General features: G+C 37.9%; 1 protein-coding gene across 3 annotated transcripts; it reads left to right on the top strand.

Annotated features, from left to right (window-relative positions):
• The first annotated feature begins 1,155 nt into the window (after nucleotides 1–1,155).
• Nucleotides 1,156–24,485, top strand: LOC121259205 (sister chromatid cohesion 1 protein 4-like). Of its 3 annotated transcripts, none has more exons than XM_041160710.1 (15): nucleotides 1,156–2,084; nucleotides 4,549–4,810; nucleotides 5,229–5,326; nucleotides 5,432–5,481; nucleotides 5,694–5,743; nucleotides 12,127–12,238; nucleotides 12,324–13,293; nucleotides 13,526–13,975; nucleotides 14,178–14,319; nucleotides 15,191–15,327; nucleotides 15,923–16,881; nucleotides 17,749–17,782; nucleotides 18,223–18,331; nucleotides 19,075–19,204; nucleotides 24,064–24,485. In XM_041160710.1, the coding sequence occupies exons 1-15, from the start codon at nucleotides 1,961–1,963 to the stop codon at nucleotides 24,160–24,162; spliced, it is 3,726 nt and encodes a 1,241-aa protein (XP_041016644.1). In that variant the 5' UTR covers nucleotides 1,156–1,960; the 3' UTR covers nucleotides 24,163–24,485. The 3 variants fall into 3 exon arrangements, with proteins under 3 accessions (XP_041016644.1, XP_041016645.1, XP_041016643.1); XM_041160711.1 differs by having other exon boundaries at nucleotides 1,157–2,084; nucleotides 13,586–13,975; nucleotides 14,175–14,319; XM_041160709.1 differs by having other exon boundaries at nucleotides 1,158–2,084; nucleotides 14,175–14,319.

Here is a 24,485-nt window from a genome sequence, read left to right as displayed (position 1 = left end):
CCACGAGCCAAGGCATGCATGCTAGGCGTCCCGTGCGTGTCACCCCACGAGCCAAGGCATGCTTCTGGGCTAGTCAAGGTGTTTGTCCCCACCATGACTAGGGCATGTGCGGCATCTCTAGAGGCAACTCGACGTGGAGGTCTAACATGAGGGGGGTAGGCGGCGTTGCATATATAAAAAAAATAATTTCATTAAAATGACGTTGTTTTGGTAACGAAATTATGATTATTATTATATACGTGTGTATATATATATATATATAGGTATATATATATATTTTGGGCTTAAGGGTGGGGGCACCCTTAATTAATTTTATATTATAAGATTAAAATTTATATGTTATATTAAATGTTATATTAAAAATTATAAAATTAATTTATGTTATATTAATTTTATATTATAAGATTAACAGACATGAATAATAAGATTAAGATTTCATCTTATATTAATTAGCAATTTAGTATATAATATATATAATATAATATGAAAAATACTTTATATATAATATAAAAAATAAGCCTTGATAGGTACAAGCGGTTTGGCACACCAAATTGTGTATCGACGCTGACATATTTTTTTTAGAATCTTGCTAAGTACAAGAGGTTTGGCGCACCAAATCGCATACCAATGCTCACATGACTTTTATTCATTGAAAAAAAATAATAAAAGAAAAATTTTGAGAGAAAAAGAAGGTCCTTTGTCTCAAGAAACTCATTTCCGTCTTTAATATGCACAATTTCATTAAATGAATGACTTATATGTCAGGATCGGTATGCAATTTGGTACGTAAACTTACTTACAATAAGACTTTTATATTAAAAGTTAAAAAATATATATATATATCGGTCCGGTTGGATTTAAAACCGATTTTATGAAAATCGATATTGAACCAAATTGAAACCAAACCAACCAAACCAAATCCGGTTTGATCGGTTCAACCGATTTTTGATTTCTTTTTACATCCTTTCATCTCGCCTAACCCAAACACGTCGTCCAACTGTCGAAGCATGCCAGACTTTTATGCAGTGGAGCGCATCTCACAGTATTCACCAATCAGAAACGAAACCTCAAAAGTCCATGGCCATGCAATCGCTGACTTTGACCACAGCCTGCTCCAAGGGAAATTTGCCACTAAAGTCGGAGCAACCACCCAAGCACGCATACACCTTAACTACATTCTAACATTTACCACGTTCGAAAATCTTTGAAATCTCAGGCAAAGGGCGCTTCTCTCAAATTCTTTTCCCATTTCGCTCAAACGCGTCAACTCGACTCGTCCGATCCCTTACTCAGTGACTCAGTCCCTTTTCAGCTAAATTCCACGCCATGCTTGCTCTTCTCTTACGCTCACCCGAAACACCGTCGCTCGAACTCTCCTAGGTTTTTCTGATTTAGCTGCTCTTGCGAATTTATGCTCTTCACTTTGTCACCACCTCTGTTCTCTCTCTTCAAAGCTTCGATTCTCAAGCTCTTAAATTCCAAAGGGGTTTGGTCAATTCGATATATTTAGCGTGAATGAAGCCTTGTCCTGTAAATTGGAAGGTTTGGATTCTGGAAATGGTGTGGTAGTAGCTCTGGTGTGATTAGGGCTTTCGTGTTTTCTGCAAATCCGGGGTTTTTTTCCTCAACTCGAGCAATTCAGGGTTGGAATACAATTGGAAATCTGGGTTTTTGAAGTAAAATTCAGAGGAATTGGTTCTCTTTATAATCTAGGGTTTGCGGTCTAAAATATGTAAATTGATGGATTTTGAGGTTTTTTGTTTGCTTTTGGCGTCCTGGACGGTGAAAAACATGGTTTAGAAGCTAAATTTCCGCTGGGCTTTGTTGTATGTTGTGGGAGTTGGGTTTTTGATTTTGGTTTGAAGTGTAAATTTTGGGTTTTTGAAGTTGAATTTTAAAAAAATTGATTGCATGAAATCTAGGACTTCAGTGGCGAAGTGAGGTGAAGATATTATAGGAAATGTTTTATTCTCAGTTTATATTGGCCAAGAAAGGGCCACTAGGGACGATATGGATAGCGGCGCATTTGGAGCGGAAGCTACGGAAGAATCAGGTTGCCGATACAGATATTGGTGTCTCCGTAGGTACGTTTTAATTTCTCGCTTTATGTTCCTTTGATTACGTTATCTTTAGTTCCTGAGGAAGGGGAGTAAGAGAAAATAAATTAAAGGTTGAGATTTATTGTTTTTTTTTTCAAGTAGTGGAGAACTTGCCTTAAATAGATGATTTTTTTTTTTTTTTAAAATATATGGGTGGTGAAGGAAAAAAGCTTTGTGGTGTGTTGCTTTGGTTTTTCTGAAGGGGTTTGGTGTATACAACTTTTCTCAGTTAGGCCGAATGACGGGGGTATGCTAGGCCGAGTGAAGTGGGTTTTCTCCTTGTTTGTGTGGGCAACGAAATGTAAAACTTTTAGAATTGTTTCACTGTTTTTGTTTCCTTTTCCCATTTTCTCCGACTGCCTCTTAGTGGTCAGTATTTGAATCATTAATGAATGCCGTCCAGTTGCTGGTACAATAAGGAGTAGTTGTTCGTATGTAGAGAAGCAAATCAAGATTTGATTCATAATCAAGCTAATTAAAAATTCATAATAGTAGCCTGGTACTGATTGAGTGCCTGTAAGCCATACATTTCTTTTTCACTTATCATTAATCTGTGACTATGCAAAGTCCTCAAAACCCAAGTAGTTAATTACTGGTAAACTAGTGCCTTGGCCTGTCACTGTAGATTTATTGCTGTGCTAGTCTCCCTGGGGGTTTAGGTTCCATGGGTGTGTCCTGAGGGCTCTGCCGTGGGGTGGGTCACCCGTCCTAAAAAAAAAAAAAAATATTGCTGTGGCACCAATTTTTGTAAAAACATTATTAGATGCACCTGTAGCCCTGTAGATAGAGCACCAGTTTACTTACCCACCAACAATCACATGCTTCCAAGATTAGTCCCATGTGACATGTCTAGTTGTAGATCAGTTAGTGGAAACATTTTAAGACATTGAAAGCTCGGTTTGAGGTGGTTTGAGCCAGAAAACATAATTATGGGCTTGAATGACATGGGATTGGGAGTCAATTGTCTACTGTAGCTATTGCCCAGCTGGTCTACACTTGATAACGAATTTGTAATGTCCTTTCATCACTCATTCGTATTGGACTCAAAGTTTTGAATTCCGTTCCGTTGACCGTTCCAGTTGAAGCACTGGAACGGAATATTTCGGTATTGGTACGTTTCGGTGTACCGTTTCGGGATAGACGTTATATGAATAAATTATATATATAACTAAATTCCAAAATAAAATCAATACAAGTCTTAAAAACATACATACCTGATAAACTTAATAATACTTCTCAATAGTCAATACTAGTCTTAAACACACATATTTATAAACCTCAATAAAATACTCAATAAACACACCTACCCATTCCTCCCAAGTAAATGCCGCCAATGTATATAACATTTAGAATGATAATCACAAGGGCGTCCTTCTTCTCCAACTTCCCATAAAGAAAATATTTTAAAAACATGTAAGCAACTTTTTTATTTTTTGCCTGAAAATCCCATCTCTTTTATTTATTACATGGTGGATGGAGACGTGTAATGACACATTGATCAGAAAAAGTAAAATGGTAGATTGAGAAGTGTATTGAGTGTACTGACACATTGATAAGAAAAGAAATTGGTCGGGGTAAATAATAAGATGAGGAAATTACAGATATGCCATGGGATTCAAAATAATTACAAAAAAACCGTGTTAATTTTTGGACTGAAATGTTCATTCCTGCTGGAATGACCCGAAACACATCAAAACGACTGGAATTGAATCTGGTACGAAATAGTCAGCCACATTGTTCCGGTTACTGTTCAGTAATTTTATGATTTTCCAGTTCCTATGTGATACATGTGTTCATCTTCTTGGAGCTTTAGAGAGAGAGAGAGAGGGGGGGGGAGGCTCCTTGGATTGGACACTTTTATATTCTGAGGTTAGATGACCACCTCCTTGAGAATTTTCATGTTGGTCTGGTATGAAGGTCGTGGGGGACTCTTTTCTCTCAATTACTTTTGCAGAAGATTTTGTTCTTTGGAGACTTTGGAGACATCTGTTTACTGTGAGATTTCATGGCAGAAATCTTCTCTTCTGATTTTGTTGGTGAATGTGTATGGGTAAATTTGTCGGCGAATTTCCATGTTAATTGAATGGCTAATAATATATCTTTTTTGATCGGTAAACAAAAAATTTAGTGATGAACTTGATAGGCATAGCCCAAGTACACGAGAATGGCTAATGACAAATTGTGGTGTAGCTGTACCAATTTAATATGTCACTGAATTTCTTTGCCTTATGACGTGTTTTGTGCTGGTCTGAACTGTGTGTTTGCATTTGCTTGAGTTCTTTAATACCCCCGTTTTGATGGTGAATATCCTATTTTGAAGAAACTAAATAACACAATATGATAAATAAGATCTTGTTTCAAATCTTGTTGCCTTTTTCTGTTGTCCCTATTTAGGTAATGAATTCTTTTTTTAACTTGCCTGATTTCCATGGTTATGTTCTTTGAGCAGATTCAATTCTTTTTCCCGACGTCCCAATTGCGCTCCGGTTGTCCAGCCATCTACTGCTTGGTGTGGTGAGAATATATTCTAGAAAGGTTAATTATCTGTTCGATGATTGCAGTGAGGCTTTGCTTAAGATAAAGCAAGCTTTTCGCTCCACTGCCGTTGATTTACCACCTGAAGAGTCTACTGCACCATACCATTCTATCACGTTGCCAGAGACTTTTGATCTTGATGATTTTGAGTTGCCAGATAATGAAAATTTTCAAGGGTTAGTTCCAGATATTCAGGCTTTTTTTTATTATAAGTCAGATATTCAGGCTTTTTTAAATTAAAGCTGCACTTTATTGCACGTTATGGATATACTTTTGATGAACAAATTTTCTAGATTGTGTGAATCTTTCGATGGTTCTTGAGGCACAGGAGTGGTCTTGTTTTAGTTTTCTGTTTGAAGGACCATTGTTTATTTATCATTCTTTTCTATTATTTCTTTGATAAGTTTATCAAGAAAGAAAATGTTTAAAGTGGCTTCATGATCTGCTCTGGTTGATTTTGTTAGCAGCAGAAATTATAGATGCCTGCACTCAGATATGTGGTTGAATTTGTGTGGCATTTGGATGATGATCCCTTTATTGACGTTCAAGTGGAAGATTTTTTTATCCATGTATAACCATTCAACTTTCTTACAGTAATTATGTTGATCATCACGTGAGTACGAAGGAGCAGATTACACTCCAAGATACAATGGAGGGTGTGATTTATTCAACATCACAGTTTGGATTAGATGGTTAGTACTTTTTGTTTTATTGTATGTCATTGTATGACAGTATGCCTTTCAATTATGTATGCACAAATAAAAAATAATTGTGGCATCCTGTGGCTTTTTTTTTAGAGAGGTTTGGTGATGGCGACACTTCCCAGATTGGGTTAGACCTTGATGAGGTAATTCTGATGTAATCATTCCCAAATTTATATGATCGCCGTTTTATTATTTCTCTGGGAGCCCCTGTTATTATTACTATTTTGAGTGCCATATGAGCTTTTCCTTATGCTATTTTTTGGCCTATGCATGTATTGATTAACCTAGTTCTCGTCCTTTTTTGTCACTTACTAAATTTTTTCTATCTTTTTGCTTAAAAATCTTTGGCAAACAGGAGCTGCTCTTAAGCAAGGTTGTAGCTCCAAGGGATGATGGTGGTTCAGAGTAAGTTCTTTATATCGGTATTGAATAATCGTTTTATATCTTCTTAATCAAGGTTTAGCTTAAGGCATTTGCGCTTTATGTGTGCACACCTTTCTATATTGCATATTTGCTTATGCAATTGCTTCTTCTACTCATTTCTTGATTGCAGAGGCAGGTGTTTTAAACTGCATTGTACTTTTATTTTTTTATTGGATGATAGTGTGGAGCTGATTGCCATCTCTCTTTTAAGATTTTCTGTGCGTTTTAAATTCTGCCTTTGACTCGTTTTGGATTTTATATGCGCGCTGTGTTCTTTATCTGTGCCCTTCCTGTTACTTGCTATCTTTTATTTTATTTTTTTGTTTGGTTCTATGTAGCAAAAGGAAAAAAAAAAAAAGAACAGAAAAAGCATCTTAACTTCAGTGGATGGTTCAACATGGTTGCGCATTGCACAAAACAGTATGATATTAATTTCCTGGTTGGCATAAACAGTGATCTTACTCCTTGCAAATAGTTTATGTTTTGGCTTATTTCGGTGATGAACTTATGCATGCTTGTGTGGTTGGTTATCATATATGTTTTCTTGGATGCACTGAACTTCATTTTATCAGGACTTTATAGTAAGAGTGGAATAAAAATTTCGTATAATCTGAGTCAATAATTTTGTGGTTTTGAAGGTCTAAAGTATGTGAAAGGTGATCTAGTCTCTATGGTCATGTTCACCTAGAAAAGATTGAAATTCGATGGCCCTAAGGTGGCTGGGAAATAGGATTTAAGTGTCAGGTTAGGTTGCTGGATTTCCTTCATAGCCGTTACATTAAGACTTTGACCAGCTAGGGTTAGAGTTTCATGGTGAAGAAGGGCTTGTAAAATTTTAGTGGATTTGGGGTGTCTAAGGGCTCGTTTGGATAGTGAGGTGAGATGAGATGAGATAATTTTAGATGAGTTGAATAAAATATTGTTAGAATTTTATTTTTTAAAATTATTATTGTTTTGGGATTTAAAAAAGTTGAGTTATTTATTATATTTTGTGTGAGAATTTGGGAAAGTTGTAATGATGAGATGAGATGAGATCGTTTCTCGATCCAAACAAGCCCTAAGAGGACTAGGGAAATTTTAAGGTTTGGAGGAGAAACAAATAGGAAAAATTAAGTTTTGGCTGCTTTTCCAGGGCTGTGAACAGTGATCTGGGAGTAGTAATTTGGGCTTATATGGAATTTTGGAGACTGTTGATGCAAGGGTGATTTAGGGTTTTTATTTGAGAAGTCTTGGGAGATCTTACAAAAGTAAAATTCACAACCCTTAAGGGTTGGCTCAAGTTGTAAAGGCCTTGGTCTTGGTGGTATGCTCCCTCGAGGTTTAAGGTTCGTATCCTCTTAGCTGCAAACAATTTTTAGGAGCCATCAAACTAGGGAACTTTAGGGGTGGCAATATGTGATATGATTTGTGAATCCAATACGAACCAGACACGAACTTAGCGAGTTTGGATTTGATATAAATGGGTTTGGGCCAAAATGGGTTAACCTGTTAAGACACAATTAATAAAAAGATGAATAACGAGTCAATCCGCTTCACCCAAAATAACCCGCAAAACCTGTTTAAATTTTATTTCAAAATTACAATTATACCCTTTTAACCCAAAAAACTAAACCCTAACTTATCACTATCTCTCATTCTCTCGCGTCAGTAACCCCAGTCCCCCACCTCTCTTGGTTGATGGTCTCCCTTTGTCTGCTGTGATGCTGTTTCTCTTGGTCTCCCTTTGTCTGCAGTCCAGTGTCTCTCTTGGTAACCCTCTCTGTCTCACTCCCTCAAGTCTCGGTCTCCCTTTGTTTGTCCTCCGGTGTATCTCTTGGTCTCCCTCTCTCTCAAGTCCGTCTCCCTCTCTGTCTCACTCTCTCAAGTCTCAAACTCCCTCAGTTCGCCATCTGGCGTCTCAAGTCTCAGTCTCCCTTTGTATGTCGTTTGCCGTCTGTCTCGGGTTGACTATCTCAAGGGTTAAGCTCTTTGTCCCTATCTCTATCTCTTTCTCTCTCTGTCGTTGTCTCAGTGTCTGTATGTCTCTCTCTTTGTCATTTGTCTAAAGGGTCAAACTTTCTTTTTTTGATAAGTAATAAGAGATTTTATTCCCAAGAATAGACATAAGCCCAAGTACACTGGACGTATACAAAGGAAAAGGGTTAAACTTTCTCTGTCTTTTGTGCCTCTCTTTCTCTTCATCGTCTGTCTCGAAGATCTAGGCTTCTCTTTCTTGTCTTAAGATCGAATTCCTTCTTGACAGACTTCTTCTTTGATTCCTCCCCCTAGCATAGTAAGGAAAGAAGAGAGTATCCATTTCTCCTGGGATTTCTTTAATCTCTATATTTACCTTTGTTTTCTCTCTTTTATATATAGAATTAGAAAAAAATGGTTGTTTGAAGCTAGCCTTAGAAACAATATTTTCTCAGTCCCTCTTCACATTGTCGTGATGCTGTCGCTACTTCTCCTTTCTTTGCCCTTCTCTTCCTCTATCGTCTCTGCCAAAATATGCTTGGGATTGTAAAATTGTTATTCTTGGGATTGTAACATCGATATTATTACAATATGCTTATGTTTATTATTGTTGTGTTGGGTTGTAATATTTGTATTTCTCACCCACCCGTGGATAGCCCAAGTGGTAAGGGCGAACTTGTGTGCATGTGTCCCATCTCACAGGTTCGATTCCCCCTGCGATCAAACTGTGATTTAAGTGGGAGGCCATGGTGGTGGGTTGCTGTGCTAGTCTCCCTGAGGGTTTAGGTTCCATGGGTGATTCCTAAGGGCTCTGCTGTGGGGTGGTTCCCCTGTCATAAAAAAAACATTTTTATTTCTCAATATTCTTATGTTTTTATTGTTGAGATTATAATTTTGGACCTATGCTCATATTTTATTGTTGGATTTATAATATTGGTTTTATTATAGGTTAAAATCTGAAAAATATTGATATTTTTTGTTAGTAGGTATATTGTTTCTTTTTGGAGATGTTGTGGCTACTAATAAATATAGAATTTAATTTTTATGTGAAATTATGTTAATTAGGTCAAATGGGCTATGTGCGGGTTAGTTCTATCCATTTATATAAAACGGGTTGAAATAGGTTGTGTCATGTTGATCTATTTTTAATTAATTATTAAACAGGTCAAAACAGGTCGTGTCATGTCACCCATTATTTAAATGAGTCGTGTTAGAGTTTGAAGATATGACCCATTTAACTTAATGGGTTGTGTTCCGATTAACCCATACAGTTGAGGTCTATGAATTGACACGATATGAACATGACCTGCGAACACAAATTGCCACCCCTAGGGAACTTCCCTTTGAATTAATTGAGGTGCACTTGCAGAAAACTCTTTGCCAAGGGCATGTGCACCCTGGATTAGTCGGGACTTTGTTCTCGAACACATGGTGCCAATAAAAAAAAATAAAAGTAAAATTCACAAGCTAATGTGGCTAGATGTAATACGTTAGATGTTCTAAGTAAAAGTAATTGTACAATATCACGTACCACAACAAACTACATCAGTTTGTGAACTTTATTTTCTTTAGATATTTTTGTGAACCAAACATTTCTCATTTTATTTTAAGAATCTTATGGTTTGACGGGAAATAAGGCCATTGGAAGCCAAAGATGTTACTAGAAGGTGCAAAGGGGCGTAACCCAAGTGCATAAAGTATACAAAAGATACACACAACTAGCAAGAAGGTGAAAAAGAGCAAATCCTTCAAATCTAATAGGTTGGAAACTTGGGGACTGTTGTGAGCTTTTATCCGAGAATGAAGATTGTTGAACTATAGGGCGTTAACTACGTCACCTTCCTCCAAAAGTTTTCGAAAGTTCGGGCATTGCGCTCTTTCCAAATGCAGCACATCAGGCCATCCTCCAAACTTCTGAATTTGTGGCCATGGCAAGGAGCCTGTCAACATGCCAATAAGTCCACTACCTTCTAGTGCATAAAGCACTCAGACCAAAAGGTGTAAAAAATCGCAACCCATAAGCTCCTCGCCAACTCACAGTGCAGTAAAAGATGATCGATATTTTTCCATTTTGCTAGCACATACAGCACAATTCCAATACTAAATGTCTTTTTCTCAAGTTATCCATCATTAAAATATTTCCAAAGGCAGCCATCCCAACAAAGATAGCTACTCTTGTAGTTGCATTGTTTTTCCAAGTACACTTCCAGGGAAAGAAGGGCAAATTGAAGGGAGGAGCATTTTCAAATAGGACTTTACCTCGAACTTTCATCTCTTTGATGGAGTCCAACATTGCTCCTCCTCCTGCTCCACCTAAACGAGTACAATGGGTTGAAGAATAAAGAGAATACATCCTACTCCCCCCAATCATATGCTGGTCTTATAAAAGTAATATTCCATTGGAGCAATTTATCTGAGATCTGCCAGTGTTCTGCAACCGAAGCCTCCTTATGATGAGATAAATGAAACAATTCTGGGATTGTCTTCAAAGATCGGTCCACACATACTTATCAAAAGGGAAAAAAAAAAAAAAAGGTTCGCCCCCACACACCACACATCATTTCAGGATCTGGTTTAGACCCATCACACACCACATAATTAATAAAGCGCAAGAAGTCCCCCGCCTTCTCTTGATGTTTTTCCACACCCCAACCCCAAAGGGCACACTGACCTCATTTGAACACCATAATTCCCACATGCTACCATATTTGGTTCCCACAGCCAATTGCCACAAATCCTCCCTCTCAATGGCTTTCTGCCATAACCATTTTTGTAATGGGGCTATATTGAACAGGAGTAAAATTCTTATACCCAATTCGCCTGCAGCAATTGGGGTGTAGATTGTATCCCACCTGACTAGGTGGCTTCACACCTTGTAAAAGGACGGATTAACTCAAACCTTAAGAGCATAATTACTGCTGAATTTTCATAATACCATTTCCTATTGAATTGAAGGCATTCAAAGTTTAATTCTAAAAAATTTAAATTTTGATGGAAGTTTGACTGTGGTAAGAGTTGGATTCTATGAACTTTGACTACTAATTCCAAACTGCACATTTGTTAGGAACAAATTACATTTCAAAATATAAGAAAACCCAAAATAAGATCGAATGGATCAAAAGTAACCCATGTGAAAAACATAAAATCATAGAAATACCATTGGCTCCGAAAATGAAACAAAAGTAAATTAAAATACAATGGCAAATGCTGTTTACACTTACGGCACAATATTGGGAGGTGGATCACTTTACATCCTTTTATGCTTAACTGTATGCCTATAGAAAGAGACTGGATGTTGTAGACAAACTACTTTGGAGCATATCCAAGTGAGGTGTGTCTGATGTTAAGTCAGTCTATAATGCGTTAATCCCCTATGATAACATCTTCTTTCCATGGAAGACCATTTGGAGGATTAAAACTTCCTCAAGGGCAGCTTTCTTTGTTTGGACAGCTGCATTGGGGAAGCTCCTTACCTTAGAAAATTTGAGGAAGAGACATGTTATGGTGGTCGTGTATGTGCAAACGGGATGTAGAATTGGTGGATCACCTCTTACTTCACAATGGGATAGCCACCTTTTTGTGGCAATCTGCTTAACCTACATGGGCTAATATGGTCATGCCCAGAAGGGTGGTAGATTTGTTAGCATGCTGGAAAGGGCAGTTTTAGAGTCCTCACAGGAAAACCTTATGGAAAAGGACCCCAATTTGCTAGGCACTTATGGAGAGAGAATTTTTTTTTACTTCTCTTTACCGCTGGGTGGCAGCCCACCTTTGTCTTCCCAATTTTGGTACTCCAGAGTTTGTTGACCTATTTCCCCTCTCATTAGGTGTATTTGAAGCCTACTCTTGTGTATTGCGATAATGTCTGTTTGTTTTTTCTTGCTATTAAAATTTATCATATGTATATAAAAAATCGCTTCTCATGGGTGTGGGTGTTTGTGGAACATCCCAATCAAAAGAAAAAAGGGTGTCATGCAAAGATGTGGGTGGTTCGCCTCTATGTTAATTTTAAAATTCAGATTGCCTGTTTCCTCTTTATGTTGATATATTCTACTCCATGATTTTCACATCTTCTCTTGAAGGCTTAAAGAGGCCATCAACTTTTTAGGCCATCTTTGTTATATATAAAAGAAAAAAAAACTTCTCATGGGTGTGGGGAACATAACAATCAAAAGAAAAAAGGGTGTCATGCTAAGATGTGGGTGGTTCAATTTTAAGATTCACATTGCCTGTTTTCTCTTTATGTTGATATATTTTGCTCCTAATTTTCATGTCTTCTCTTAAAGACTTAAAACTTAAAAGAGGCCCTCAACTTTTTAGGCCATCTTTGTCATGTATGGGTTCTCTGCTGCTTTATCCAAATCATTCTGATCCCTGAACTTCTGACATACCTTATTCTTTGTTGGTTGCAGTGCTGATCAGCAGTTGTCCATCCAATCAGTGACACTTATGTCAAAGGATGGGAGTTATGAGGGGATAGCTGAAGCTTCAGAAGCCATGCCCGTGAATGGAAGTGGAAATCAGGTTGATAAGAAAATTGTCATACATTCTTTGTCTGTATTTTTTCATTGGCCTTTGTTTGATATATAAAATCACCCTTTCTGAACAGGTTGTAGGTCTAGCCACTGATACTGAAATGCTTGAGTATGCTCAGGCTCCATCCACTCCTGGATTATTGGAAGAGCCAGACTTGTCCAATGTTCAGGAGGCTTTGGCCTGTGATGATCATATGGAGTCAGAAGATCGCAATTTAACGGGATTAGTTGCAGGGGAGAGCACAGTAAATGCTGGCCAGAGGTTAGATCATCATCCTGGGGATAATAATACGGCGAATTTGTCTTCATGGAATGAATTTAATCCTAATACCGTTGAGGAGAATGGAAGCATTCAGGGTGACCTGGAGATCAAACAGGTTAAGCCACAGGGATTTGTGCCACCCACCCTATCGAGTATGGAGTGCACGGCGGAAGATAATTGCCTATCAAATTCTTTACCATCTTCAAATCCTGCTGATCAAACTAAACCCATTTGTCCGGTATCAGAATTTTCAGATGGGACCATTGGTATGTTGAATGGTCTGGACAGGGCTGAAGATATCCACAATGGAGTTGTTATAGACAACGAACCCAGTACACCCTTTGTCCATCAAACAGATCTGAAATTTGCCTGCGCTAGGGTGGATGAAACCGTTGCATCTCCTGGTTGCTCTCATGTCACCTCTGATTTTGAGGATCCTGTTCGTAGAACTTTTTCAAGTAGCACTGGTGCACTAGAGTCAAAGGGCTATCTAGAGGATGATCAAGCATCCTCAAGACCTGAAATTCTCAATGATGTTGAAATTGATAATGACGTGGGAGTGTTATGCTCCCATAACAAAGCATCGGTTTCAAATGCTGTCTGTACATTGGAATCACCGGAGCATCCCGAGGTTGTAAATGTTGAAGCTCGTGCTTGTCAAGAACCAAAAGAGAATGAGACTTTAAACCCTGTTGCTCACAAATTTACATTGTCAAATCAATCCCATGTGCTTCAGGCATGCAATTCCCATCTAAGCGAACCTAACATGTCATCTCTTGGAGGTATTAATTTAGGGGTTGTTCTGACTTACCATCAAGAATTAATTAGTTAATCTTATTTTTTTGGTTTTTGGGCCGTTATTATTTATTACATACGAACTAATTGTGTAACTAATCTGAGCTAGTGGTGTAAAGTGTATGTTAGCACATACATCAAACCACCCCTGTGCTCCCTGAAATGTGTGCGCACCCACCTGCTTGTACCTGTTGATTAATAATTTCCCTTTGGTTTTAGGCGACGAGCGCCTTCCAAATGATGTTACTGATGTGTGCTTAAAACAAAATCAAATTTCAGAGCCTCCTCTATGTGGAGAAATTCAGGCAGGTTCCAGGATGTTAGATGAGCAACTGGACAATGCGGGCGCTGATGAGAGTCGGTTGAATAATTTAAATAGTTCTGGGACTTCTAACTTTCCTGCACCTGAAAAGATGCTCTCTCTACCAGAGGGGCTCACTGGTAAACCAAACGATTTTCTAGCAGTGTCTACACCAGACAAAGAAGCACTTCCTGGCAGTGTTGGAGCTGGTGCTGGGATCAAACTCATCTCAGGAAAAAAGCGCAGTTTCACAGAAAGTACTCTAACAGTGCAGAGTTTAAACTCAGTTGAATCTTTTGGCATGACACGATCCAAGAGAACTGCAGAGTCAATTCCTGATGATGATGATTTGTTGTCTTCCATTTTAGGTATCAAATGATTTTTTCTTAATTCCTTATCATTAATGCATGTTTGTGATGGATAATTTCAATATCAATGTTTGGATGAGTGGGTGGGTCTTTTGCCTCTATTTTCCTGGAAGAACAGTAGTTAGAATTCTATTTGGCTTGGAAGGCTTGCGACAGTTAATACATGGTTATGACTCAAATGAATATTTTGTTGCTTCAGTAGGAAGAAGATCTTCAGTTTTGAAAATGAAGCCTACTCCACCTGTACCTGAAACAGTATCCACAAAACGTCCCAGGTCTGCACCCCGGTCTAGTGTCTTGAAGAGGAAAGTGCTTATGGATGATACGATGGTGTTGCATGGCGAGTATGTTCTATTTCCTATTCCACTATGGTTCCGCTCATGAACATACTGACACTTAATTTGTAGTTGACATGCTTATTCCAGTTTCTTATGATATTACTTAGATTATAGTGCACCATTCTCTTTCGGTGAAGATAATCAAAATAAGAAAGAAAAAATTAATTCTGTTCTATTATTTTTTATGAATGTTGCTTTTATTGCTCAGTTAACAGACTTTAGTGGGGAGCTCATGTATGGAAACATCTTTTTTTGATGACGTGGAATCCCGGAGACCGTGCCGATGCAACATCTATTACTCCAATTTGTCAAGTTTTGCCTTCTCCCCTCCTCCATCACCCACTGAACTGCTATTGTCTTCTCACTTTCTAAAATATGCTAATGATATTACTTATATATAAAAAAAATGCTAATGATATAACCTAGCACCTTTAACAGTCCTTGAAAAGGAAAACACCATCCTTAGTTTGTCGTAAATTAGCTTCAGATCAAGTGGAATTTCCTTCCGCCGTAAGTATACCCGAAAGGGTGAGGTCAAAGGAAGTATTATGTAACTTACCAGTCAAGAGAAATATCTTGGACTGTTGTGAAAGAGACAGTTGATTCCATGGCTATACTTTTTGGCCAATATCTTGTGTAATTTCAATATGCTTTGTTCAGTAGCAGTAACACATGGATAATTTTTCCATCCGTATTATACTAGTGGGAACTGTTTAGTGGTTGCTGTTCCTTGCATATTTAAGTAACTATGGTTCGAATCCAGTGTTTCAATGGTGAACGAAGTATGCCTGATTTGATATGCTGTAGTTAAACTCTTACTTACAATCTTTTGTCTCTTAAGTAAACTACTAATGAAATTTCTTGCTTTTTTCTTTAGTACTATTCGTCAACAGTTGACAAGTACTGAGGACATACGTCGTGTTAGAAAGAAAGCTCCTTGCACACCCCCTGAGATCTCAACTATTCTTAGACAATTCTTGGAAGATGAAATATTTAGTGAGCCCATTTTTACTGGTAAGTTCCTAGTGCTAAAGATTCAATCTGTTTGCATGAATTATTATTTTTAATATAGTTTTAGTTCTTATGTTAAAAGGTGTGTGTCCTGTTTTCATCTGGACTTAATTATTCATTTATTTTAGCTGTTTTTGTCTGTCTGTCCCTTTTTTAGTAGCATCTTTTTATATGGATGCTCTTTACTCGAGAAGGACCTGTTGGCATATCCACTCACGAGACTTCCAGTCACTCTTTTGCGTGCCTGTGCATGTTGATTATGCTGCTGATGGATATCACTGGTTGCTTTTGATTAATGGGTATTCAGGTTTTCTTGTATGAATTTCACTGAACACAGATGCATAGTGGACCCTGATTAGTTGATGAGGATCTATAGGTGACCCCAATGTTATGAGGCCAACACTTGGTTAAGTTTTTGAGTATGAATGCATGTTCACTGAGTTAATGTAGTGCTGTATTCACAATATTTCAACTCATTTGTTTTCTGAGTTTGGTGTTTTCTTGATTATGCTAGTTCTAAATAACAAATCAAGATCTGTTTATGGAATTGCTTCAACTATCAGTTCACTAGGTACCTGGGTTTTTCTGTTTCTTTCAGGTATGTCTGCCGGATTGATATTTTTGCATACTGAGACATTTGATCTGAGCAGAACCAAGGTTTCTGAAAATGATCAAGGTAATGCTTCTTCAGAAGTAGCAAAGGATATGGAGTCTTCTGTTGGGCCCAAGGTTGCTGAAGAAAGTGAAATGAATGAGAGTACTGTACCTGTGGGAGTCAGAAGTGATTTAGAAGCACAACCTGCTGACACTTCCATTCACACTGTGACACATCAGGTCGAAGTTTATGACTTTGGATCTTGTGATATTGATTCTCAAGGTCAGATAAAGGCAGTTTCTGATGTACAGGAGCTTAAAAGTTCTCGAGATGAACCCTTGGGGGAGATAACTGAAATAGAAATTGAGAGAGGGAGTGCCGAAGTTGCTGAAGCTGTAAATTGCTCAACTGATCCTGTTTCTGTAGATATTTGCAACGTGACAGCTGACTTGGCAGTGCAGCCAGCTCTTGTTGATAAAATCAATGATCCATCTGCTTTTCTGCCAAAGGATGTATCATGCATGTCACCTGATAAGAAATTGGATTCTCAAACTGTCGAGGGGGATGCTTCTATGGAGGATATGAGCAATGGGAAAGCAGTTAATTCCCTTGAAATTATACAAGGTGATGTTGGAATAGGAGCAGATGGTGATAAAGCTTCACTTGCAAGTGAATTTAATATCCTAGGTTTTGAAAATGGTACCCAAACTTTGGAGGAAACAGAACATAATAAGAATGAGGATGTAGTCCTGCCTGCCGAGTTTGGTTGTGAGGAGAAAGACCCTCTTACTTGCAGTGGAGAAATTAAAATAGACTCTATGGATTCTGTAGAGCTTCAATTGGATGTGAGTAATGCTTCTTTGAATGATAAAGAAAATCTAAACTGTCCGGAGTCTGATCCACTGAGTATCATGGATGGAGAAATTCCCGCCCTTGACCGTCCTGGTGTTGAAGATCATAGGGTAAGTTGTAGTCTTCATCCTTTTTTTTATAATAGTTTTACTCTCTCCTTTCAGTTTACTCTGACATGCACATCTATATACATGTACGTGTGAATGCACAGACTCACAAGTTGTTGCATAAAATATGGTCTGCTGGCAAGTTACTCTTTTCCTTATTGGGCATTCGTTTGGTATAGTCTATATTTTTCAGGCACATGGCCATCTTCGAAATTATGCTTTGTATTATATGTCAGTATTTTCACTATAGGCCCTGTTTGGATAGTGAAAGTGTTTAATCTCATCTCATCTCATCATTTCAACTTTCTCAAATTTCCACACAAAATATAGTAAAAAATTTTACTTTTTCAATTCCCAAAACAATAATAATATTTTTTTTTGATAAGTAAGAGATCAATTTTATATCCTATGTACATAGGGAATATACAGAAGAACACCTAAAGACATTCTAAGAGCGATAAATTAAAGACAAAAAATCATGAACATTGTCCCCATGCAATACAATAGCAGAAAACCAGCACATTAAAGTGTGTAACAAAAAATTCTTCATCTCGGCCATTGTGCGTTCCTTGTCTTCAAAGCAGCGCGCATTCCTTTCCGTCCAAACGCACCACATGATGCACGACGAATCATCTTCCATAGTGCTGCCACTTGATGACAGCCTTGCAACTTTCTCCAACAACCAACAAGTCCACCACCCTCATAGGCATAACCAAAACAATAATAATATTAAAAAATAATATTTTAATAATATTTTATTCAACTTTCATCTCATCTCAACTCACTATGCACATGGCACTATAATGTCTGGAAGTTCTCTCTTATATTTCTCGTGCATGATTTAAATAGAATCTTGGCTATATGTTGCAGGGTTTTGAAGATGCCACAGTTGAGAATGACACAGGTTCAATTTTTCTTTCTTTTGTTTGTCATTGATACTCAATTTAGAAATTTGATAGTGTCCTAGACGTTAGTTGTGCGACCTTGTGAAGTGAATTACTTCATGAAGTTGTTTTAGCTAAATAAGCTATAAAGATTTCAGAATACTTGCAAATTTCCCATGAGATCGGTGTACACTGTTTCTGTGCTAGTTTCACAATCTCTAAAATCTAAAAACGGAGGAGCTACTTTTACTTTTAGCTTTTCATTCTGTATTGCTGTGGGGTTTGAGATACGTATGAGTTGCTAATGAGATATGCCTCTTATGGGTGACTGTGTTGGTAATCTTGTTCATTTTGGAGTGGAATTTGCTGCGGTTTTAATTCATAGAAACATCTTTTACTGATTCTATGTTAAATTGCTGGCCCGTGGTTCCTCTAACATAGTCTTTTGCCTTTCTCCCAGAATTCCTGAATGTAGATGATAATGAGGTAGCTGAAGAATACGATGAAAGTATGCCATGTACTGAAGAAACTCGTCTTTTTGAGAACAGTGGATGGTCTTCTCGCACCCGGTGTGTATGCCTCTTTTGTTCAGTTTTATTTCTTAATACTCGGCAGTAAATTTTGCCCTGCTAAGAAAGATGCTAGAGACTAGATTTTCTCTTGCCTGTCACTTCACTGACTTTTGGATTGTATCAACAAGGTTTTTTGTTTTTTTTTTTTGTTATTGTCAGAGCCTGACCTAAATATCAAACTGATCATAATTGTATATTTAGGCTTACCTACCATGGTCAATATGTTGATTACACACTGTTCTTTTTTGTTTAGCAAAGGCTTTGGAGTGGAGATAATAGGTGGTTGTCAATGTTTTTTCTCCTGTGGGAACTGCCAGCACCATAGATAGGGCAGCTTATCATAACACTGCTCTCAAGTTGTTTAATAGCCTGGGTTCCTGGTTTTTACCATGTTTTACCCCAACCTGGATTGAGTATTTGGAAAGATAGGCTGATGATTTGGTTTAAGGTTTTCGAGATTCTGATTGACTTCATGATGTGTCTTATTGCTAGGACACAACCTCCACACTGATGACATGTCAGATTGAAAATTTAAAATTGAAAGTTTAAGTTTTTCTTACAAATTAGTTTCTGTCATGTCAATGATGTGGAGGGTGTGTCAAGTAGGACTCATCTCATTATGAACACAACTAATCTGATAGACTTCTGTAATGATTTGAATAAAAATTCTTATCAGTCCAAATTGATTGACTCAAACTTGAACAACTTAATGATGTTCTGTTTTTTCTCAATTTTTTTAGGGCTGTTGCCAAGTATCTACAGACATCATTTGATAAGCAAGCTTTACAGGGAAGAAAGGCCCTCACCATGGACAATCTATTAGCTGGTAAAACTCGTAAGGAAGCATCGAGGATGTTTTTTGAGACGCTGGTATGTATGTTAAGCTTTTCCTGGTTGATGTTATATTTTATCTTGCCATCTTCTCTTCCGAGATTTAGTGGAGAGCTTTTAGTGAAACCTTTATTTAACAAGTAAAACGAATTTTATTAATGAGAAATAGGCAAAGCCTAACTACATAAGATGTGTACAAGAGAATGTACCAAATTAGGAGCTAGATATAGATACAAGGAAATCAGGAGACTATGTTCCTCGATGTCTTTTGCTATACCCAAAGGAATGATGTATTGAAAAGGAATCTTTTAAGATCATTCAGAGAGTGTTCTTGATCATTCAGGAGCTAGATATAGAATCTCGACCTTCCCAGGCATAGCCCATGCTAACCCAACTGTGCTGAACAAATTATTCCACGGGGATCTAGCAACCTTACAAAGAAGGAGCAAGTGATCCACTGTTTCTCCCCTATTTTTGCACATATGGCACCAATCAATAAATGATGATCTGGCATTTCTTTAGATTCTCCGTGGTCAGAATCTTCCCCAAGGAGGCTGTCCATAAGAAGAAGGCAACCTTAAGAGACTCCTTAGTCCAAATGCTCCTCCAAGGAAAACAATCGTTAGCTTGAGTAGTGATGACCTTATAGAATGAACTTATAGATAATTTACTTTTCTCAGAGTGAATCCAAATCATCTTTTCCATTGGATGGAGCCTTGATCCGCCTTGCAAAATGCCAACATATCATTAGCAAACAATAAATGAGAAATAGCAATTGTGCCTTGGTTGGTATCCCCCACTGAAAAACCTGAGAACCCCCCCCCCCCCCCAATTACAAGAGACAACATTTTATCGAGATCACCCATGACAATGGCAAGCAGTAGAGGAGAGAAGGGATCACAATGTCTCAATCCCTAGGAAACACTAAAGAAGCCAATTGGATCACCATTCACTAATATCGAGAACCGGACTGTGGAAACACAATGCCTAATCCACAAATTTCATTTCTCCCAAAATCCACGCCTCCCAAGCAAGTTGCGAGGAATTCCCAGTTGACATAATCATAAGGCCTTTTCCATATCTAATTTACACGACACTTAGTACTCCTGACTTAATTCTTCTATCAAGACATTTGTTGGCAATTAGCACCGAATCTAGAATTTGTCTAAAGCATTGTGTCTTCAAAATGGTTTTCTCATCCTATTAGGTGGGGTTTGGATAGTGAGATGAGATGGTTTTAGATGAAAGTTGAATAAAATATTGTCATAATATCTTTTTTAATATTATAATTTTTTTGGGATTTGAAAAAGTTGAATTGTTTATTGTATTTTATGTGGGAATTTGTGAAAATTGTAATGATGAGATGAGATAAGATGAGATGAGATGGTTTTGGTATTCAAACTGAGCTTAATGACTTTCAAAATGATCTTAAACCACCTCATTCACACGGCTAATAGGGCGATAATAATCTTTAACATCTGAAGCCCTGGTTATCTTGGGGATGAGTGCAATTAAAGTAGCTTTGAGGCTTTTCTCAAAATTCCCAAACGAGAATAGTTCCTGGAATACCCTTATAACATCCTCCTTGATCACCTCCCAACAAGACTGAGAGTGCCATAGTGACCCGACTATACTTGGTGCTTTGTCTCTAGTCATTCTTCTAACCACTGGATGAACCTCATCCTCTTCAAATGGTCTCTCCAACCAAGCAACATTTGGTTGGTCATTTGTCTTAAATGTTAGTCCATCAAGTTTTGCATGGTCTCTATGTTGGTCCATTCATGGTGAAATGTGAGGGTGCTTGCTCTTATTAATTGATAGAAGTTTTGGTATTGGAAGTCCGAAAGATGTGTACATGCATGAAGTTGTGGGTGGATGATGATAATCGAATTTTTATTAATAAACACAGATTTGGTTGAGAAATTCCATTTCATTTTCCATAAATTATACATTTCATCCCTAAAAAAATCTCAAGTTGGTTTGGAGGGAGAGGAACGAAAGAAGTTTTGAAGATCAAGCGCAGTCAATGGAAGAGCTTAGAAGTCTATTTTTCAATACTTTACTCCGTTGGTCGATTGTAATTGATTTTCATGGCTTGTCGTTTCATGAATTCCTTGTATCTCTAAACTAAGCACGCCTAGGCGTTGCTTTTGTATATGTCCCATATACTTGGGCATTGGCCTATTCTTTTGAACAATAAAATCTTGTTTACCGATAAAAAAAAAAAGAAAAATCTCAAGTTGGTCCTCGTAACAGTCCTTTGGGTTTTCTAAAATGTTTCATTTTGGTTTCCCCCCTTATGAGGATGAATTGCAGTGACAGAATTTGCTGCCCTGTCAGTATTTTAATGGTGTGGCATATATTGAAACACCTGACTATAAAATATGGAGGATTGAAACACCTAACTATAAAATCTGAATCCTCCATAGATCTTGTCAAATTATCGCCTGATTTGCCTCCCCTCGCGGCTATTAACTCGACCACCTGTTGGAGCATTACCCATTCAGTCCCAACACACATAAAATTGATGACCACAAGGCCCTAGCCAATTCATCACACAAAAAATGAAGCAACAATGATTGAAAGTTCCCTGCTCTTGTTGCTTATAGAACACCAATTTATCACTCCTATTTGCCTCCTTAAGTTATCCATGGTTAGAATCTTCTCTAAAGTTGTCCACACAAAGAAAGACATTTTAGAGGGGGACTTGTTCCTCAACTTGCTTTTCCTAGGAAAAGAGTGTTCAGTTGCCGGATGTAGAACTTAATAGTAAAGATCTAACCTCAAAACTTTTTCCTTCTAGAGTAAATCCACTCCATCCTCAGGGTTTTCTCTCAATCTAACATGGCTGAGAAGCGAAGAGACCAATCCACTTCTCAATCCCTCAGTAGTCTGATAACAGAAATGGTCCACTGTGGATAAATTAGAAATTGGTAAAGCTCATCAATTGACGTCTCCATGCAACACGAGATTCTAAAGAGCTCTGAATAGACTACTTTGCGGGCTTGATCTCCCCACACCACATGTAGCAAAATCTGATTTTGGACTCATCTCTCACCTCATATGTAATTGATTAGGAGAATTCTCCCCATCCTTGGCAAATATGCTTCTGCGTTTGTACTCTGAATGGCCCATTGACCCCATCAAAGTGCCATCCACCCCACATACTTCCATAATTACATTCCTCCAATGATCGCCGTAAATCCTCCATCTCCATTGCATAGCGCCACAACCATTTGTCCAATAATGCTCAATTAAATACTATCAGGTTTGTCTTCCAAACTGCCTGAAGAAATCCATGTACATATTGTAGGCCTACTAACTGGATGACATACGGCTTCACCATCTACTCCACCCCACGAAATCCTCCTGAAGCTTCTCAATATTATAGGCTTGGCCATACCTACTGACTTGGGAAGAGGGACAGAAAATATGTAGGCAAGTTAGAAACCGTGCTCCCAATCAAAGTGATTTGATCCCCTCTAGTCAAATAAAGACACTCCCATCACGCCAATCACCTTCCTATTACCCAATGATATTTTCCCATAGTGATTTTACCTTGTACAACTACTAATAAAAAAATTACCTTGTACGATGTCCCCCCGGAATCTGAATAAATCCCAATACTTCATAGGCAATGATGTTACGCTACAACCTATAATACAAGCCAATACCCCAATGTATTCCACATCATTGGTGGAACCCAACTCTGATTCAGCCAAATTGACTTTCATCCCTGAAAACCCTCACAATGTGGTAGCAAAATTGCTAATGTGAGAAGTGTTGTGGATTATACTCACTAGATATCAATCAATGTGTCATTGTCAAATAGGAAATGAGACACTGGCAGCTTGTCCTTATTCCTTTTCCTGTTGAAAAACTTGATAGAACTTCCCAGTCCACCACCGCACCTTTGCTCAGTGCTTCCATGATCATCGTGAAGAGAAATGGATCCCTTTGATGCAGATCGTTGGAACTTTTGAAGAAACCAATGGTTTACTGTTAATCAACAAAGAAGCCTCAAGGGAGGCCCAAGGCACATCTAGGTCTATACTTCAAAATGATTAGTTAATGATACAATTGGAGCCTTATTGAAACCGTTATAAAGAGCAAGAAATTTTTATTCCCAAGCAATGTGGGATCCCATACACTTCCTATCCTTATCACTTATCAGAATGGATAATCTCTCTCTTATATTCTCGACGTCCTCGATGGGCCAGTCCATCGTATGTGACACAACTCAAGTCTCACATTTTTGGTTGGGATAGGCTTTGATACCATTTGTAAGGCCCAAAGGAGGCCCAAGCCTTATTTGGACCTATACTCCAAAAAGACTAGTTAATGATACAATTGTAGCTCCATTGGAACCATTATAAAGAGCAAGAACTTGTCAATCCCGAGTAATGTTGGATTCCATACACCATCTACCTTTATCACTTATCAGAATGGGGTATGGTAGAAATACAATGTGCTATCCACATAATCGATAGGTTTTTGCTTGCATGCATTAATGCATCCTGTATATTTTGACGTGTCTTTAGTGTGCACTTGTGGTCACGTATGGGGCTGTGTGTATTCAAGCATGCATGATGCATGTGTGCTTAAGATGAAAGGTTTCTAGGACAAAAGTGTGGTGCAGTCATGACAAATGAGGACGGGAGTCTAATTTTGATGGTTAGCTTTGTACTGTTATAAATTCTACTTACCCTCCTATAAAAATGAGAATGGGGGAATGAGGGAACTGGATGCTGAACCGCAACCTGTGGAGTATTTGGGAAGGATGAAAGTTGATTTCTTAAGCAATGTTTCCAAATCAGAACTTTTAGATATTTCAGATTTTTTCCCCAATGCGTAGTAAGGATACTATTTGCTAATTCATTAAATCAAATCTTTTGCAGGTTCTTAAGACAAGGGATTACATACACGTAGAGCAGGCAAAGCCCTTTGACAACGTAAATATAAAACCTCGAGTAAAGCTCATGAAGTCGGATTTCTGATATCTTACATAGGAAAGGCAGATACAGTTGAAAAGAACCATGTAGTTTTAGTGTTATGATGCTCGGCAGGGATGGGGGATTTTTTTCCTTGGTTATATTTTTTTCTCTCTGATTATGTATTTTTATCTATAATATGTAGGTTAGGAATTGCCTTTTGTTAGTCCATGTAACTTGTAGTTTTAACATCGGGTCGTCGACAATGTTGATTCTAGCAATAGCGTTGTAGTGTGGATCATATTTATATGTATATATCTGTAAAATATAACCATTTGCATTGAAGATGCCCATTTATTTGTTTGGTGGAAGGGGAAAAAACACAAAAA

The sequence above is a fragment of the Juglans microcarpa x Juglans regia genome, chromosome 4D, assembly GCF_004785595.1.
Source record: "Juglans microcarpa x Juglans regia isolate MS1-56 chromosome 4D, Jm3101_v1.0, whole genome shotgun sequence".
NCBI lineage: Eukaryota > Viridiplantae > Streptophyta > Magnoliopsida > Fagales > Juglandaceae > Juglans > Juglans microcarpa x Juglans regia.
This window is presented reverse-complemented; position numbering and strand designations above follow the sequence as displayed.

Bases quoted from the DNA above. Each gene is read 5' to 3' on its own strand.
- LOC121259205 (XM_041160709.1), top strand. From the start codon at position 1,961: ATGTTTTATTCTCAGTTTATATTGGCCAAGAAAGGGCCACTAGGGACG. The intron at 5,744-12,126 runs GTAAGTTCTTTA...TGTTGGTTGCAG, and splicing joins AGGGATGATGGTGGTTCAGA to TGCTGATCAGCAGTTGTCCA. The intron at 16,882-17,748 runs GTAAGTTGTAGT...TATATGTTGCAG, and splicing joins CTGGTGTTGAAGATCATAGG to GGTTTTGAAGATGCCACAGT.